General features: G+C 42.6%; 4 protein-coding genes across 4 annotated transcripts; 2 read left to right on the forward strand and 2 right to left on the reverse strand.

The window, feature by feature from the left end:
* Nucleotides 1-73: 73 nt before the first annotated feature.
* LOC128265879 (transcription elongation factor, mitochondrial) lies at nt 74-1,688 on the forward strand. Its single transcript, XM_053002093.1, is given in 3 exon segments — nt 74-325; nt 384-1,074; nt 1,076-1,688. Coding segments are annotated over 3 exon segments (1,131 nt in total). The 5' UTR covers nt 74-140; the 3' UTR covers nt 1,331-1,688.
* A 1,890-nt stretch (nt 1,689-3,578) lies between these two features.
* Nucleotides 3,579-5,566, reverse strand: LOC128265875 (protein maelstrom). Its single transcript, XM_053002091.1, has 4 exons — nt 5,130-5,566; nt 4,863-5,064; nt 4,240-4,796; nt 3,579-4,172 (listed from the first exon to the last, which is right to left on the reverse strand). The coding sequence occupies exons 1-4, from the start codon at nt 5,247-5,249 to the stop codon at nt 3,666-3,668; spliced, it is 1,386 nt and encodes a 461-aa protein (XP_052858051.1). The 5' UTR covers nt 5,250-5,566; the 3' UTR covers nt 3,579-3,665.
* A 2,763-nt stretch (nt 5,567-8,329) lies between these two features.
* LOC128265877 (serine/arginine repetitive matrix protein 2) lies at nt 8,330-10,489 on the reverse strand. The gene is given in 5 exon segments (XM_053002092.1): nt 8,330-8,633; nt 8,635-9,200; nt 9,202-9,392; nt 9,395-10,190; nt 10,284-10,489. Coding segments are annotated over 5 exon segments (1,917 nt in total). The 5' UTR covers nt 10,347-10,489; the 3' UTR covers nt 8,330-8,332.
* Nucleotides 10,490-12,109: 1,620 nt separating this feature from the next.
* On the forward strand, nt 12,110-15,241 carry LOC128265873 (ADP-ribosylation factor GTPase-activating protein 2). Its single transcript, XM_053002089.1, is given in 7 exon segments — nt 12,110-12,447; nt 12,543-12,590; nt 12,592-12,867; nt 13,022-13,138; nt 13,237-13,386; nt 13,444-14,296; nt 14,362-15,241. Coding segments are annotated over 7 exon segments (1,680 nt in total). The 5' UTR covers nt 12,110-12,366; the 3' UTR covers nt 14,517-15,241.
* Nucleotides 15,242-19,055: the final 3,814 nt, after the last annotated feature.

Below are 19,055 nucleotides of genomic sequence, written 5' to 3' on the forward strand. Positions count from 1 at the left end.
ATATATCGATGCACTAAGAAAATATAAGGCAACGATAAATCGACTTTCTTTCATCTTTAATGCTTTTCCGGAACTTGGTCACACTAACCGCGCAGCTGATATGGAATTAAGTAACAACAAACGCGATATAGAGCTTCAATATGCTGTCCAGGCGGTCATGGTTGAGCCCGTATATGGGATACCTTGGGCTGTCATCCAGGCTGCAGCACGGAGCTAGACAGGCTGAAAATGACCAGCCAAGCGGCTTATTGCCCGCCTACTCGGATGCGGAACGGATGAAAATCCTGCAGGCGATAAACGAAAACGGCGTGGATCAGATGACCAGGTAGGTATGCACCTCGCACCACACCTGTAGTCCTACCTGACCTTTCCATTCGATCCAGCTTCGACATAACTAAGGCCAGGGCCGCCAAGCTGCACAGCTGGAAGACTCGCCACGGTCCGCTGCAAGACCTCGGTGACATCCTGTGCGTGGAGGGATTCGGCTTGAAGGTGGCAACCAAGTTCTTCAAGAGTCTGCTCGAGCCGTTGGAAAGTAGGAGCAGCGGAGTAGTCGGAAAGAAGCGAAAGGCTGCGCGAGTTGCGCCCTTCATAACACCGGCTATTGACGAGGCGCAGCGTCTACGAATAATCTCCACTGTGGGCGTGCGCATCGGAGTAACAAGTGTAAGCTGGGCGCGATTGGAGATCGGGAGCAGTGAGGCACCCTGCACGCTCACCGATTGGCATCACCACGAGCTCAACGACAAGAAGCTGCACTTGTCGGAGCTCACACGACGATGCCTTTACGTCTCCCACCAGATTCCGCAGGCCGACTGCTACGTCCTGGAGAGTCCACAGATGGCCCAGGCCAGCAGCAACCCGGGCAGCATCGATCAACAGAACGTCAACATACAGAAGGCCCAGGTGGCGGCCATCATGAGCTACTCGTTAATGTCCCGGTCGGACGCCGAAGAAGACAAGGCCAACAGCCTCTTCTTTATGCGCCGGTTCCTGTCAGCCCGCCTCTTCAATCACCTCGTTGGCACGGAGCGCGTGTCGTCCGAGGACACAATATTGGCCATGATGCGGACCGTATTCCAATGTGAAAGATGAGCTCCCCAGTACGGAGCGTTCGTTGCACAACGAGGTGCACTTTCCCGCCGACCTACGCCACGCATTCTCGCAGCAGGAACGCTACCAGCGCGAGCTTCTGGGCCAGGCCTTTTTACTTAGCTTAGCCTTTACTCGCCTCGTGCTCTTGCAGGATCCGCAGAGCATCGACTCGGTGTCCCGCAGCTCTAAGGGCTCTCTTCCGGGAGATGAAGGTTGCGAAGTTGGGGCTGTGTAACATAAAGGATTGTCAACGCATTACGTTTTATAAGTATAAACTATTAAAGCAGACCCTCCCTGGAAATAAAAGGGACTCCTCAAACTGAAACAAATTTAATTTCCTCTAAATCGAATTCGAAAAAGATTTTCTTACACTGGTCACCAAAAAAAAAAAAACCTTAGGACTAAACGCTTATGATTTACACGTTTAAACTTACTATCATGTCAAAGATTTTGAAAAAACTCGTTAAAGTATAATTTTTTCTACTTTTAGGTGATTCCCTAATTGGCTCATTTTGCAATGAGTTAATTTGTTAGTTTTGGTAAATAACACATAGTCATTAATTCTATCTTGTTGGACATTTTATAGGCTTCCGTAAATTAAAATGTGTTTAAAAAGTAGAAAAAAGTTATATATGATTCTAAAAAAAAAAGGAAGTCGATTTTCTTTTTAAATTTGCCGATTGTTTCTATGTCAGCAATATGACATCGTTGTCCGATGTAAATAGTATATATTCGTATTCGAAGATATAATTTTTTAAAATTTATGTTTCCGATTGATACTTGTACAATTTATAATGCAATGCTCTTGGAAACAATTTTCAAAAAAAAACTTACATTTTCATTTTTGGTGTTATGTACACAATAAGTGTTATATTTTAGCTAAATTTTTTTAGACTAAAAAAATATTTATTTGCAAAAATCTAAAGCTAATCTCCGGGAGCTCCTCTCAAAAAAGGCGTTTTGAGGTGACTTGACCCTCCGAAATTAAAAAAACGAACAGATTTAGTTCACGAACAGATTTATAATCAAGTAATCAATCGAAGGAATAAGCAAAAGAAAGTTTTTCTTACAAAATGGTGGTTTCTTTAAAAAAAAGTATTTTTGAGCAAAATTTCGGTCTTAAATTGCTTATAAAAAATATTGATCGGAAAAAGTTTTTAATTAATTACCAAAAATATAAGTCGCTCGTGTTAAAATTTGAGTTGAATCGGCTGTTTTCGAGTAATGTTGGTAAAACGCGCTTAAAGTTTGTACCTTCGAAAATATAAACCGGAACGATACAATATTTTCTGTGCATTTTTAAATATATGTACATTAAGAAAATAATATAAAAAAATTATATTTTTTAAAAATTCTAACTATATATAGCCCCCTTAATGTTGCAAGCTCAAGTTTTTATATGCCCTTACGGCAAACATAGATCGGCTTTAGTGTTGCTGCAGCAATTGATCATGATCAAAATATATGATTATGTATGTATGTCTCCTTGTTGCAAACATACTACTGAATTTCTACTCTGAAAGAGTATAAAATTAATTACATACATACATACATAGGTAGAACTGAGGACGCATTATTTGGTATTTTATTCTTGGAAATAAATCAAACGGGAAAGAAAGCTGACTTGAGCCGAAGATTTAATATTTTTGCAGTTAAAGGATGGATTCGAAACGGTATAAAACCGTTAATATTTGTTCCTCTGGCAGCTTTTGAAATACTCTTGCAAACGCTATAGAAACAGACGGACGTGGCCATATCACCTCGTTACGCTTTATAGGGTTGGAAATGTTTTCTTCACTGCGTCACAAATGAATGAGTGAACAAAATAGAATTGTTCACTTAAGTGAGTGAACTGAACAGAATAATTGATATTGTTCATTGATACTTCTTCAGTTACTCAATTGTTCAGTTGCTCAGTTATTGAGTTAAGCAGTTGCTCAAAGATCATTATTCGCTCATTGTTTTATTAGCTGACTAGTTCTTTCCTTATATTATTTAATCTAAATATGTATAGATTTCAAATCTGTTCTGATTTTCATAATCTTTGATAAGAGGGGTGTTAACAATAACGTAGGCCAAATGAGACAGTATAAAAACCAACAAAATTGTCAGCTAGTTAAACTTGTGAGCAAACTTGATCAACTAAACAACTAAATAATTGAGCAAATAGATAACTGAACAAATGGGCAACTGATCAAGTGAGCAACTGAACAAATGAGCAACTGAACAAGTGAGTGAGTTTGTTCACTCAATAAAAAGTGAGCAACTGAACTTGTTCACCAAAGTGTGCGAGTTTAGTCAACACTACAGGTTAGACACTTGATTCAAGTTAATTGATTGACACGGCAGTTAATGGTGATCAAGAAATATATATTTACCTTATAAGCGCCAAAAATAGTCTCCTCCACTCCTTCTGCAAAGTTTTAACATATTCAATCAAACGCAAAATATAGGCAAGCCAATTTTATTTAATGCCTCACAATCTGTAATTCTTATTGCTTTTTAAAGCATTGTCGGTTACGTGAATTGAGTTGATTCATAAACCAAGTCGTTTACAAAACCAAAATGCACTATTTTTGATTCTTCTTTTCAGTGCCGTTTACGCTAAAGTCGTTGTCGGAGAGCTTCTGAAGAGGGCGCGAGTGCCTCGGCAAGTTCCAAGCCCCTGTGTTCCTTTCGGCAGAAACACCGGCTGCGCGAGTGGGACGACGCCCGCCGAGACTGGGAAATTCTCCGACTTCGTTTAAGTCGGCGGTGAAAGCGGTGTGGTCAGTGGGAGCATAGGAGCTAGATGCGACGGAACGTCTGCTGCCAGTGGGCGACGTGTCGCGGGATTGGTTCTCTTTCTTGACCCGCGAACCTGGAAGCGAGTAGAAAGAGTCGAATGAAGAGTCTGGCGCGAGTGAGGAGGCGTCCGAAGGGATGATCCGGTAGCTCGGTTTCGTTTTGGGGGGTATGTGCTTTCCGGGTTGGACGGTGATGGCCAGGTCGCCACACATGAAATCGCTGAAGGTGTAGGCCCATCTAGTCACCATACTCTGGGTGCAGTACTTGGTGCGGTCGTTCTCCTCGTGGAACTGCAAAAAGTCATCAGGGAACAACTCAACATACATAGATTCGGTTTTTTTCAAAGTGTATTCTTACCTGACATGCGATCTCGGGTGTAAATTCAAAGAAGTCTTTCGTGAAAAATGCGTCAGTCACGAATTTGTTGATACTTTCGTCGGGCAAGCCGGCAATATCCAAGACTTCCTTCTTCAGTATGAACAACAGGTACTGGATGTCAAACACCTGAATCCTCTGGCCCCCGTCGCGGGCGTCATCCTCATCCTCGCAGGCCAAGTATTGAAAGCACGACTTTACCATGGTAATGTTTTCGGAGGGTGTGAAGACGATGAGCTGGTCTCCCTGGCATTTGGCCAAGTAGCCGACTATGTTGCGGTACAGCTTGGCCATGTTCTTCTCCCCAAGCGCGTTGGGCGGCAGCGGCAGGTTGTGAGTGGTCGACGAGTGGTGCTTGGCATCGCTGCCCTGCCCAAAAATGATCTGGCCGGGGTCGATCAGGCTGCTATAGATGGACCTGATGCCCTCCTTCAGCGAGTACTCGCAGGCTGCGAACTCGGCGGGCACGTAGATGTCGGCGTTCACTGCCTTGGTGAAGAAGTTGAAGGCTGCGAAGACGAACTTGGTGTTCTCCAGATCTGCACCAAATAGGAAGCACATTGGAAGTCACTTGGGATAAGGTCTCTTCGCTATACGTGGCTTACCATGGGACCTCTTGGCGTCCATGACGATGCGCTCGATGGTGCGCTTCATGTGCATCAGGCTCTCAGCCGCTTCGCGTTGCGCCAGTTCCACCTGGGACACCGCCTGGCCGTGGCAGTTGAGGCGTTCCGTCTTGGCCCGCTCCCTCACGTCGGCGTCCTTGGCCCCAGAGTTGTAGGGGCCCCGCTGCTGGACCGTCATTTTCTGAGGGAACGGGAACGGTGCTTGGGTTAGCCCGTGGCGATCGGGTGCTGAATCAGGAAACCTACCTCCCAAATGCTGCCGCAGTGCGAAACAGCCTGCGCTATCGTCATGCGGCGGCCCTCGGCGTTGCGGTCCCGCCACTCGTTCACAAACATCATGAAGCCACTATGCTTCTTAGGGGCCATCCTAGCTGGGCGTGGCTAGTCGAAGGGGCGTGATATGGGACGGGGTTAGTGTGGCTAATGTCGTGCACGTGTGCGCGAGCGAGCGAGATAGCGAGCGGCAGGAGAGAACCAATGAACGGGCAGAAATACAGGTTTTAGATCCTGTTGGAATGGTTTCCACCGAAAATTGATTCTTTTCTATTCTATTCTAGTTTCTCGACCGCACAACTGACTTCACTTGGAAACCACTAAAAGGAAACCTGTAAACAAATCTCGAGTTGAAAACTGAGAAATCAAATGTGATGACGCTTTAAATTTCTGGTTACTGTAAAAAAAATCTACAGTAAAGCGAGTACAATGACCTCAAACGTTACGCAACACTCAAAGGGTACTCGAAAAATATCGATTCTTTAAAAACTATAACAGCTTTAAACTTAAATGGTATGCAACTTAAAAATGTACATATATAATTTGCCAAAAGTACAAGTATTTTCACTATCAGCCCCGTCCCAGTTTTCACTTCCGAACGATTCACACGGATTTGAATTTCCCAGACCTGTTCCAATTTTCACTTCCGAAAGATTTGCACGGAATCTAAGTTCTGTAAATTCTCTGTTGACTTCCGCAAAAACTGACGGATTCAGATCCACAAGAACAAAAACAAACTATTTTAAAATACTTTGCGATAACTTAAAGTGAAAATGGAATTTTTACCCTATTCTATGATGTTTTAGAAACATTGTTGGACTTTTTAAATATTTTAAATTTTTAAAAATTATTTTGTGATGGAACTGGAGTTTTGCAAATCCGCCGCGCCTGTTCTAGTTTCCGAACGAATTTGATAGAAACAAAGCAAGAGTTGTCACGGTACGAAATTATGTAAGTAAATGTATGTAAGAAAAACGAATATTTTCTCTATTTAAAATTCATTTTATTAGGAGGAAACGTAAGAATAACAAATCAAACGTCATATTTACGAAGTTCATGGAGGAGAATGTGGATATAGCCCGGGTGTTTGTGAAAGATGACAGATCTGGCAAATGAAAAATATTAGTAATGCATCTTAAAATAAGTTGAATTTGTTATTTTTGGTTACCAACCGTGTTGGGGTGTACCTAAATTATTGTACCTAGGTAAACTTTTTTGATACCTTATACCTTACCTAGGAAAACAATTATGAGGCTATCTTTTACCTTACCTAGGTAAAGATTTTTATTTATCTTAAAAACTTGTTATAATGTGTATTAAAATATTTAAAAACCAAATATTTGTTTTTTAAACAAAAAAATATATATAAATTTTTGTTGGGTCGATTATTTTACCAATATTGGCATTTCGGACACAAAAAGAAGGAATTTTTAAAAGTTAATTAATCTTAAACCAGTTAAAACTTTTTAGTGGTTTACATTTTTTTATTTGTTGTATCTTAAACTTAAGTATGAGTTGAAATGAACTTAATCCGGTTTCTACCTTTTTTCTTTTAAAAATCCTTAAAATTTTAGTTGGTTAAAAAGATCAGTCTTTTTAGAAGATAGTCAGCTTAATTTCAGGGGAAATCAAACAAATTCTTCATTAGTTGTTATCGCGTTGACCACTTAAAAAAAATAATTTAAAGTAACAAAACGGCGTCGACTTGAAAACAAAAAATGTTTATTAACCAACTTTATAGACCTTTTCGAATATTTTAAAAATACTTATAATCAAAATTATTTCAAGCCCTAAGCAGACGCGATAGGGATACAAGATGTCTACCAAATTTCAAGAGAATCGGTTCAGTAGAACTTGAAATATCATGTCAACCCCGTCAAAAAAGTATATTCGAGAAAAACGAGTTTAAAGTTTAGGAAGCATTTATAATGGCTCAGACGCCACGTCACTAAAAAGGCTGTATTTCCTAAAATAATTCGAATTTTGAAGAATCATAGAATCATATTTTTAAAAGTCTAAGCATTCAAAATAAATAATAAATAATAAAAAAATTTAATTTTTTCAAATTTCTAGACCAGAATACCCCATTAAGACAAATTAAGTTAAGGCAGCCTGATTATAATTTAAAAATTTATTTTCAAAACATTTCTCAGGTCATTAAACGAAATAAAAGCAGGAAAAAGTATTTCTAAAAACAGTGCTGAAAACAAATCCTTAGCGCAAACTACAAAGATGCTTAGGATTCAGCCAGCTACCACGGGACATGAGTCGATCCCTATGAGTCATAGGCCTGGGGAAAAGGCACCTAAGCGACCAGCGACGTCACTTTATTCGAACCTAAAGAATTAGAATTATCTGCAGACGGAGGAACCACCTGGTCGAGTTTGAGGAACACAAATCCGATCCGTTAACTTATTTGTTCATTTAAGCTGTAACGACGAAACTTGTACCTGGACTTTGGTCGCTGACCAACACTTGCGCTTGGTTTTTGAACGTATGATCGCGGCCCGTACTACCGATTGCAGGAATTTCGTTTATAGCATACATACATACATATGTAGATGTGTTGCTTTAAAAAATGTAAAACAAATAAAAATATATTAACAATATTTATTTAGGCTTTCCAGGAACAGGAAACTGCACTATATTCTGCTCCCTTTCCCTGCTAAACATATGGCTTCGGACAAATAATTTTGAAATCAGACGTTAATCGAACCAACGATGGCCGCCAGTCAGAGCGAGGATGACCAGGCTCAGCCGGAGTCGATGCCAATCGAGCATTGCATAACAGATCTAGCCAGGACTGGACATACCAAAGAGCCGGCGGACATCGACTTCAGTATGAGCAGAGGTCGCCTCGCATTTTTGGGTGCCCAAACCGTGAGCGATTCTGTCCAGGACCGGCCTCTAAAACCTAATTCCCCGGAGTTTCCGTCCGAGGATCCCACCCCATGGCTTAAGTGCTGCGGTCGTAACTTTATGCGTTCAATATTCTCGATCCAGCCAAGCCCAAATACCAGGCCCGTGCTCACCCGTCGTCGACGAGGTACATTCCCCGTACGCAGCCAGAACGACTCCTAACTTACGCATACCATTTAACTCCCGTAACCTATGTATGTAGTACAAATAAAAACTATAGTTCTTAAACGTTAAATTAAAGAATTACTGAGGAACCCCTAGAAATAGCTGCTGGGGTGGTACTGCCCAGAGTAGCCTGTGGGCCACTCTGGGTAGGCGTTAAAGGCGGGTAGTGGCGAGTAGATGTCCGGCCGGAACACGTCCTGGATCCGGTGACGCAGGTCGTGTGGATCCAAACAATAGAGGGATCGCGTTGTGGCCAAACGGCGTCTCAGGTCGAAGGGAACTAGCTCGTGCGGATGTTGGCTGTAGGGTCCGGGCGCCAGGTAGCCGGGAAAGTGCTGCGCACTGTATTCCAGGTGGGTGAAGTGCGTATAGAGCACTTGCTGGATCAGGGGGCGGTAGCAGGTGTTGGCGCAGCTTCTTTGGGCGGGTTAACCGGTTGTCGTGCTGCGTGACCATTGGAGAGATGGGCCTTGGCAAGATGGGGGAGGAGGAGGCAGGAGGTGGCTGGATGCGACTTTGTAGCTGCTTGGCCTCGACTGGACTCGCCACTCGGTCGGTCATAATAGGCTTATCCTTAAGTGATTCTAAGGGTTTGTTCTGTGCAGGCTGGGACACACTCCTCTGACGCTCCTCGTGCTGAATCTTCGGACTTCTGGAAGACTGGCGGGGCACGATCTTAGGTTTCCTGCATTTGCTTCCTGAGCGCGCCTTGGGCGCGCTTCTCGAAGACTCTCGCAGCAGGACATTTGCTGATATGGACCTGCTCCTGGAACGCTTTCGGAACGGTATTCTTCTTGGCCGGGAGCTGCTCTTCGAACGCTTCCGGAACGGAACCCTGTTTCCCAAGCGCCGACGCACCAGGTTCGTGGCTGACCTAGATCTGCTCCTTGAACGAAGACGAGGCAAACGTGCTGGCGAATACCGCCGGATACCGTGCCTCCATCCAAATCCGGGAGGATCTAGGCCGACCCCGGTAGCAACTGCTATGTGTGTGCCTAATGCTTGGAGAAACATCCCTCAACCTTCTGTCCGAAGGGTGATTTCGTATTGAACGTGAACGACTTGTGCGATCCGGACTTCGAGATCTGGATCTAAGTCTTGGCCTAGGTGAGACCGGCATTCGGCGGCGCTTAAGCCGGTCCCTAGAGAGCTCCTTCTCCTCCGTATGTGATCTCTGGATTGGCTTCGATGCTTTCTGCGGCTGGCCTGGCTTAATCTTTCCTTGTCCAAAGATGAGTTCCTTGAAGAGCTCCTCTTTCTGCCTCTAAAAGTGGGGCTGGGGCTGCGACTAATGGGTATATTTCTCAGAGAGGAACTCTTTCTTCGAGCACGTGTCCGCTCTTTGGATTTGCTGCGGGGGTTTCTCTGATCAGGCTTGATTTCTTTGGCTTTGGTTGTGGTGGCTTTCATTGATAACCACTCCTTATGCGCAGTGCTGCCCCAGTGGCGCCTGGAATTTTCTTCTGGACTGCTTCTGAGCTCCTTTTGGCTATCTTTTGCAGAGGAATTAATACGTTGAACGGGTTCCATTCCCTCGGATACGTATACCTCAGTGTTGTTCTCCTCACTGGAAGCGATTTCGCCCGACTCCTGCAAGGACTCATTGAAGCTGATGGGGGATACATCGCAGTCGGGCTTTGATCTTCTAGTGAACAATGTAGAGTCGTCGGCCAGTGTGATGGAGGGCGGCGGTGGCGTGATCACTGGTTTTTCATCCAGATCCGACTCGGCCTCCTCCTCAGCCAGAATGACTCCCAGCTCGTCCAGGACATCCCACAGATCTTCACAAAAGGGCTCGCTCTTGATATGAATTACCTCCGGATGCATGTTCTGCTCACTCGCTCCCACGTTTTGGAGCTCACCTTCAACCTGCGATTGGACACATTGATCCGAGGTGTCTACGGGATCATGGCACGCATCCATGTGTTTGTCTTTCTCTGGGGTCAGGGGCTATATGTGTACACATGAGGGATCAGAATTGGTTTGGGAAACTGTGGCTTTTCGGGAGGAATGCAACAGGCTGATACCGTTTCAAATACACACCTTGCCCGGGGACTTCACTGAATTCCGGAGTCCAGCGTCCCGGTTGCTACTTCTGGTTTTCATTATTTTGAAATTTGTTTGAACTTATTTTGTTGCTGGGCATTGGCGTTAGTACATCCTTGGCTCTTCAATTCTCGATAGCACGGACATTCGATTGCACATTCTAAGAATTTCATAAATTCCAACATGTTGCTGGTATTCTTGTAACCGTTAGTGGAAGGAATGTATTGCACTGCAGCATTTGTTATACCTCAGGCACACTGAGCACGATAGCTCTGTAAAGGCGTTCACACTGAACAAATTTGAGGCTAGGCAATCTAAAATTTTTTAAATATCTTTGCAGAGATTTGATAATAGGAAACTTAAAAAATGAATTGCAAATATAAAATAAATCCAGCAGTCCAGCTGGTCCAACATTTTTAATGAGCATTGAGTTTGTTCCAAATCGAAACAAAGCTTAAAAAAGCCTGTAATGGAGCTGCGAAAAAATCGATGTCAACATCGATACTATTGATTCCTTTGATTTCGGAAAAATCATCGATTTTGTTTTGAAATAAACGATGTATGGTTGGAGTTTTTAATGCCCTTTTTCCGAACCGTTCATCCGTTGGAAAAGGTTGAAATTTTTAACAAATGTGAAACTCCGATTTCCATAGAGCACATCAACCTTCCGATTGCATTTAGTTGAGTTTGTCGCCGATATCTTGATTTTCCTCTGCTACTGATTTATTCACTGATGTTGGCCTATAATGACCTATGGTGACCACCCGATACATTAATTTCTGCTGGATTTCCAGATATATGTTTATATATAAGTGCTTTTCTTCGTTAATTTTGGGTCGTCCAGCTTTTGTCACGCAGGTCAAATGGAAGTTTATATTTCATATTATCAAATGACATTTTTTCATTTAATTACATGTTTTGCTTAAAAAGTCTGCGGAGACTTGGCCAAAATGCATCTCAATTCCCCAAAATTGATATGTAAAATCATCTTAACACTTAAAAAATTCTGAATCACAACCGAATTTACAGCCTACTAGTCGCAACTAATTTCTGTCTCTTTGTAGCACATGCACATCTTATGGAAGAAAAATCCTCTGAAGCGGAAATACACATATGTCGCTGAAGCAGAACACACGCCTGTCTGAATAGGCTATTATAGGGTGATGTGCTTGATTTGATTGGCGCATTAAGATAAATGCTAATGCCATTCCGACAACTGATCTGGGATTGTTGTTGAGTGTTGAATTGTCGCATATCCAAGCGAAATAAATTATAATCAATAATATGAAAGAGTTTACGGAGCTCTTTAATGACTTTTAATCGCATTTTGTTTTAGCGCGGCATTTAGCCTAATGGGAGTCCTTGTGTAAATAATTGCGCATTAGACAAAATGCGTTCCAATCCGCCAATGGAATCAGATAGTTACTTAAAATGTTCTTCGTAGTGGCCTTTACAAGACAACGTATCGTATTACATAAATACATTTCTGACAAAAAAAATATTTTATATTAAGCAATCTTTCTTAGCTTTACTGTTAATTTTATTTGGTTTTGTTAATATTAATTCACAAATTGGCAAAGTGTACCCGGCAGTTGCTTTAACTCCGATAACGGTAGGAAACTCGATTAAGTGTACCTAGGCTATTATCTTTCGGCACAAACGGTTTGCTATGAGAACGCTCCGCATCAACTTTGTCGCTGATGTGAGCCATGTGCAAATGGTATAAACGAGCCCAGCTGGTTAGTTATTGGAATTCCCCTAATAAAAAAGAATCATTTAAAATGCGATAGGATGGCGCCTCAAAAAAAAACGTGGCAGCGCCGGTGCCGCTGCGTTTTCCAACTCTGGCGCGCACATCAGCACCGAGTGGACGGACCCAACACTACGTCGAGTACTACGAAACGAAAACACGTCCACGTACGTTCTGAAAAGTCGAGAAATTCTCAAAGGTTTGTGTTTGGCAGTCAGGGCTTCCCTTGACCAGCGCAAGTCGCATTCGCAGTGAAAGAAACGAGAGCGCCGAGCAACGTCGACGATTTTCAGTGTCCCGACTTAGAAATTCCACTCGTAGCATTTAGAAATGGCCAATCCAGCTGCAGGACCCTCCAAGCAGGAGATCGAATCGGTCTTCAGTCGCCTGCGCGCCCAGCCAGCCAACAAAGTGAGTGCCCTACTTTCGTATGTTCGCCCTTGGGCTCCGACTAATGGGGCACCCTTCGCTCTCCTCCCTCTTCCTTCACTCTCCTCGTGCCACAGTCCTGCTTCGACTGCGCGGCCAAGGCGCCCACCTGGTCCTCCGTCACCGTACGGCATCTTCATTTGCATCGACTGCTCCGCCGTGCACCGCAACCTGGGCGTGCACCTGACCTTCGTGCGCAGCACCAACCTGGACACCAACTGGACCTGGCTGCAGCTCCGCCAGATGCAGCTCGGGGGCAACGCGAACGCGGCCCAGTTCTTCCGGGCCCACAACTGCAGCAGCACCGACGCCCAGGTCAAGTACAACTCACGGGCGGCCCAGCTGTACCGGGACAAGCTGAGCGCACAGGCCCAGCAGGCAATGAAGATACACGGCACGAAGGTGAGTCAGTCCACAGCCAAACACAACCCGTGTTGTTTGTTATTGCCTGTAGTTCTGTTACACTAAACCTCCTAACCGACATTTGCATTGCCCCACTGCTCTGCCTGCTTCCCAATTCACCTCCTTGCCCCGCACACCATACCTACCATACCAGCTGCATCTGGAGCAGACGGACAAGAGCGAGGGCAACGAGGCCCCGAAAGAGGAGGACTTCTTTGCCCAGTGCGACAACGACACGGACTTTAATGTGGAGAACAACAATGTCAGCAAGGTATGGCGAATCTCATTCCCAGGAGACACGCACGCGCTTAAAGAGTTCTTGAAGTTTCAGAGTATATAGACCCACGTTTATGCTTGACTCTCTTTTAGCAGGATCTAAAGCCAGCAATCGCTGCTCCCGTCATCAGCTTAGAGAGCCAACTGGGTGGCGGCCCGAGCGTGGATCTGCTCAATTCGGTGGTGCCCGCAGCAGCGCCCTCCTCGATCGGTGCGCGCAAGGTGCAGCCCAAAAAGGGTGGGGTAGGTGTAGCCAAAAGCGTTGAATTACGCAGAATAATCGATTTGTTTCTCTTCTAGCTGGGTGCCCGCAAGGTGGGCGGCCTGGGGGCCACGAAAGTTAAGACTAACTTCGCAGACATCGAGGCCCGTGCCAACGCGGCCAACGAGATAAAGACATCCGTGGCCACGGCCCCTCTGGACAAGCCCCAGACAGCCGAGGAGGAACTTGAAACGGTGGCCAGTATGCGGCTGGCATACCAGGAGCTTTCCATGCAAAAGACCCGCGAGGAGGCTAAGCTCAAGAGCATGGACCCGGCCAAGGCCAAGCAGATGGAGCGCCTGGGCATGGGATTTAGCCTGCGTGGATCGGACATGGCCCACTCTGCGCTCGGCGATATGGAGACTATCCAGCAGTCAGCGGCTCCTAAGGCTAAACTTTCCTCCTTGGAGAGCGACAACTTCTTCACGGACTACTCACTGTACGGCAACAGCAGCAGCGGAGGGGGAACCGGATCTAGCGAAAAGCGAGAGGGCTCCGCTGGCGGTGGCACCAAGCTGGATAAGTTTGAACTGGATGCGCTTGGCTACGAGACAATAGAGCCTATTGGCGGCTCGCACAGCAACATTACATCTATGTTTGCCGGCAGCAATGACTATGACAAGCCCAAGGCGTCGGCGCCGGCCAAAAAGAGTAGTGGATTGACCGCCTCGTCCTCCTCGGGTCACAGCAAAGCAGGCGCAAGCAATGATCCCGTGATCGCCCAACAGAAATTTGGAAACTCTAAGGGCTTCGGCTCCGACCAGTACTTCGCCAGCGAACAGTCTGCGGCTGACGTCAGCGCGAGTTTGAACCGCTTCCAGGGATCGCGGGCCATATCTTCGTCGGATTACTTTGGCGACGGCACTCCTGGCGGCAGTGCGGGCAACAGGGGTGAGTGACATAGCGAATTGAGAACTGTGATCAAGATTGTAATGTTAAACTCTCGAATCTTGCAGCAGGCTACTCATCGTCTGTGAACTTTAGTGCACCCGACCTGGATGTGGAAAGCGTGAAAGAGAGCGTACGTCAAGGAGTGCACAAAGTCGCCGGCCGCCTGAGCAATCTGGCCAATGACGTGATGACCTCCTGGCAAGACAAATACGGCTACTGATATCAGCGGCACTCCCACAGTGACCCGCAAGGCAGCGCGAGCAGGAGGAGCAGCAACAGCGGTGTCGGAGAAATGTCTAATTTTAACGTTTTTATATATTAGTCACACACCAACCATTTCGCGCTTATGCAGAAAGATATAAAGAATTCCAAGCAGATAGCCACTTAGCTAACATCAGAGGAGCATCGTTTTCGCATACCTGATATTGATCTTGTAAAAAAAATAATTGAAACTGAACAAACCGAAACAAAATCCATGCAGTGTAGCCAGCTGTACAATACGCGTAGTGTCTTTTAAATTTACAAAAATATACCGTTCAGATCAAGCATATAATGATGTGCATTACATTTGTATTTCTCCATTAGTTATCAATATTTTTTCGAGCTTACTTTTGTATTCCGGTAGGCTAATTTTTAATTTGGTTCTCGTTTATCATGAAATTTATTAAAAGAGTGTAATCTGAATAAACTAGTACTGCATAGCAAATATTCATGAGTTAAGCAGTTTTTAAGTTTTAGAAAATGTTCCCATCTAAATGGATTTGTATTGTATAAAATATAAAATAACAACTGCATTTTAACTTTGATCGAATAACCATCGAAACACTGCAATTCCAAATTCATTCCTGCTCAACTTTGTCACTCTTTTATCAGTCCAACCGACAATCGTAGTAAGCGCAGAATATACTTCTCTCTCTTGCTTTTCTTTAAAATAAGAGTTATGATTTATTGATAAAATTGAGAATGCCGGTTGTTAAATTTGGGTGATAATGGTTGGTTGATGAAAAGGATATTCATTTTTTATCGATGAACTCCGCTGATATGCGAATGTTATATTCGTCACCATTTTCACATGGCAACTTATAAATGAATATACAGAATAATACAATGATGAATTTTTGGAGATGGATCACTCATGAAATGTATGTGGTTATACATGTACACATATGTATGCATTCTTGAAAGTGCTAAGCTGAAAGCAATTTTCTGAGATAAAAATAAGAATAAAGCTATGATGATTTGCAGTCAGAAGTTTGATTTTGGCAGCTATATGATATCGTTTTCCGATTTTAATAAAATTAAAAGCGTAATTCTGAATTGTCAAATTATTAATAAGTCAAAAAGAATTACAACAAAAAAATAATACAAAATAGAAAAGTTACATTTTTTTAAATTAATTTTTTTTTGTTCCCTAGATCGACTCTTCTAGTGATGCTGATCAAGAATATATATACTTTATAGGGTCGGAAATGTTTTCTTATTTGCGTTGCAAACTTCTGACAGAAATTATTATACCCTCTGCAAGGGTATACAAATACAACAAAATTGTAATTCTGTTGTACATAGATAGGATAAGATTTCAGAACTACGCCTTTTGTTTTATTCAAATCGGAAAACGATATCATATAGCTGCCAAATGAACGATCGAATAACTCGGGTGAAAATTAAACTTCTGACTGAAATTATTATACCCTCTGCAAGGGTTTAAAAACAACTCTTGACGGGGTAAGAACAAAGTGAAAAAGCTTTTGATATCAAATTTTGTGACGATTATTATTTACTTTAAAAAAATTAACTTTTTTATTTAATTAGTTTATAATTCGGCACGCTGCATTGGAATGTTTAAGTAACAATGCTTCATTTTATTGTGCAGCGTGGTGCGGAATACGAATCTAATTAAATAATTCATCGGCTTTAAAAAAATTTCCTCTTTTCGTAAAATGGATGTTTTTCATTAAATCCTTGACCATGGGGTGATAAACTGTATCTTTTGTTGGCAATGCGAAGCTCATTTTGTGAAGATTTTTTTTAATGAAAGTTTGTTATTTTAATATATGAATGATGAACTAAACTAAGCGCAAAAATAATAACACGGCATGAGTTTTTTTATTAATGTGTGACTTTATAAAGGTGTCTGACTTTATAAAGTTTTCCAAACACCGTAATTAAAGTTTACTAGATCATTTGATGTGGAATTTCTTTCTTTCGAAATATTTAAATTGGCAATGACTTACTCTGTTGTCTATGGTTGCAGTTAGAGCATTTTGAATTTAACTCATGTTTATGTAAAAAATATTGTCTTATTCCTGTTAAGGAAGGACATTCCAAAAGCTGTCGCAAAAAACCTCCACTGTATTGCTAAAATGTTAACATTTGTTCTTATCATTAAGGGGTGTGTATAATTTAAAAACGTTTCTTTATTACTTTGATTTTTAAACGCACCTTACATTTATATAACATTGAAAAGCAGAGCTCGCATAACATGCATTAGTATTGGAGTTTTCCATACCACGGATGTTATGTACGATTTCCTTTTTTTGCGGAGGCTCAATGTATTATTTGACGTCGTAGTTAGACACATTTTTAACTTTTCTTGTTATTAGCAATAATATGCTGTAGGTCTTCTCTAGATTAACTTCTTAACCGATTGTACTCTATTATTGCCCCGTCATTTGTTTTAGTAATTTTTTGGGTTTTGGTTAAGAATGTGTAAGCCCAAAAGAGTGTTTAACCGAGATAACGCAACATGCGTTTGTCCATTTGCAAAAACACTGCCACCAATAGCAACAACTTCTTGGCTTCTATGAATGGTTATTGCATATGCCAAAGATATTGGTTATTGTTTTCGTACAATGAAGACATTTTAATTTAGCTGAAATTTTGATTCAACACGCCCAAATTGATATACCTATTCGACTCTGGTTTATTATATGTATTTATGGTTTCTGTTGTAAAATGCAGCGCAGCTTTAGCGTGTGATCGGAGCAATACTATCTAAGTTTATAGGCCTTTGCAACGACTCGGTGGATTGTTGATTTTACTCTGTGTGTCCATTTTGCTTTTAGCGCGTTAATGTAGAGACTTCGAAGAATCCAGATGGGTGTGAATTTTAATGTTGGTATAAGATTATATGTGGATTCCAAAAGTCTGTCTGGGATAGAGGTGAGTCCAGCACCAGCTAAATTACATTTGATTGGATATGTCGGAAAATCGTTAAAGCATCGACGGAAGGCTGTGTGGTATGGTGCGTGGAGCGTCGGTAGGTTTTCGTTTGCGGATAAGTCATATATGTGTAATCCGTAGTCAAGTTTGGATAGTATTAGGGCCCGGGTGATCTTAATCAGTGTGGTGGTATATATGTGGGAAAACTTGGATGATACTTTGTTTATGTTTTCTTAAGATCAATAAAGTGTTTTTTAAAGTTACATTTTTGGTCGAAGGTACTCCATATATTTGTTTGTCTTATTACCTAGACTTAGCCCTGGCATAGTGCATTTTTGCTTACTGCATATATGCAATATTAAGCATTTTTCTATTGATAGTTTTGCATATCAATGAGCACTTTAGAGAAGGACTGGGCTACGTTTTTTGGGTCTTTGATTCGGAACAGCCGCCGACTCATAAAAGTTTTCACTGAAAAATCTTCCGATCGAACCCCCCAAAGTACAAGTTACTTTAGGACCACATGTATGACAACGCGATCAAATTCTTTCTCGAACTCAGTTCCCAGTATAGTTACGTGATTCCTAATCGAGAGAGCATCTGACACGAAACCATGTATTTGCAGTAATGCAACGATTGTGCTTAGTTTTGATTTGAAGTCAACTTGATTTTGGGAGATCATATTTCTGTTTAGATACCAAACTAGTCGGTTATAGGCTTATCTGTCTTGGGAATGGGTATGGTAGCAGCTGATTTTCAGGTGTGGAGGTGGACTCCGATTGATAGGATTTCATTGAAATATATTTATTAATTTGAGTTTGGCTGCCGGGTGAAGTTGGCAAAACATTGGATGGGAAATTCTGTCTTGTCCCGGAGTCTTACCTTTGACATGGTGAAGTGTGGTTTTGCAATTCAATATGGGTAGTGGGTTGTTCAAGGTACTGAGCAGATAGTCTGATTGGGTGGGGATAGCTCTTTTTTGCTACGAAATCGCTAAAAAATGTTGGTCCTCAGAATACTGTAACCACTAGTTACCGAAGGCGTCTGCTACTTGACGTGGTTTGGTTTTCTAAAAGGTAATTTAAATCTGACCATTTTCGCTTTGCTGTAGATAGCGGGGTTATTTAGAGGTAAAGTCATTCATGGTGTTATTTTTACTTTCCATTGCAAATCCTTTAAATTGAACTACAAGGAAGCTTTTAAGGCTGGACTCGAATCAGTTTAGCCAATGTCATTTTTCAGAAAATTTTTAAAGTTGCCGCTTGGATGAAAGGCGGGCTGACGATAGGTGATAGTTGTCAGTCGCCGGGTTAACTAGTTAAGATTTGGGCAAGAGTTATGGAATCTTAGGTTCAATTATGTATTTGGGTACACTTGTTGTACTTATACTTTCCAAGGTACATGTAAGTTGGTACCTACTTTCAATAAATTTGGTACGAGTTTGGACACCTGCAAGAAGACCCCACGAGGATTGACTCTTCTATGCTTAGTTGGCCAAAGAGATGTACATGGACTTAAATTTGAGCCATTTCTAGGGCAGGCGGTCTAATTCCGACCATTGTTGAAAGGCTGTCCTTACATTCGAACGAGCCGTTTG

This window comes from Drosophila gunungcola, unplaced genomic scaffold (assembly GCF_025200985.1).
Source record: "Drosophila gunungcola strain Sukarami unplaced genomic scaffold, Dgunungcola_SK_2 000168F, whole genome shotgun sequence".
Lineage (NCBI taxonomy): Eukaryota > Metazoa > Arthropoda > Insecta > Diptera > Drosophilidae > Drosophila > Drosophila gunungcola.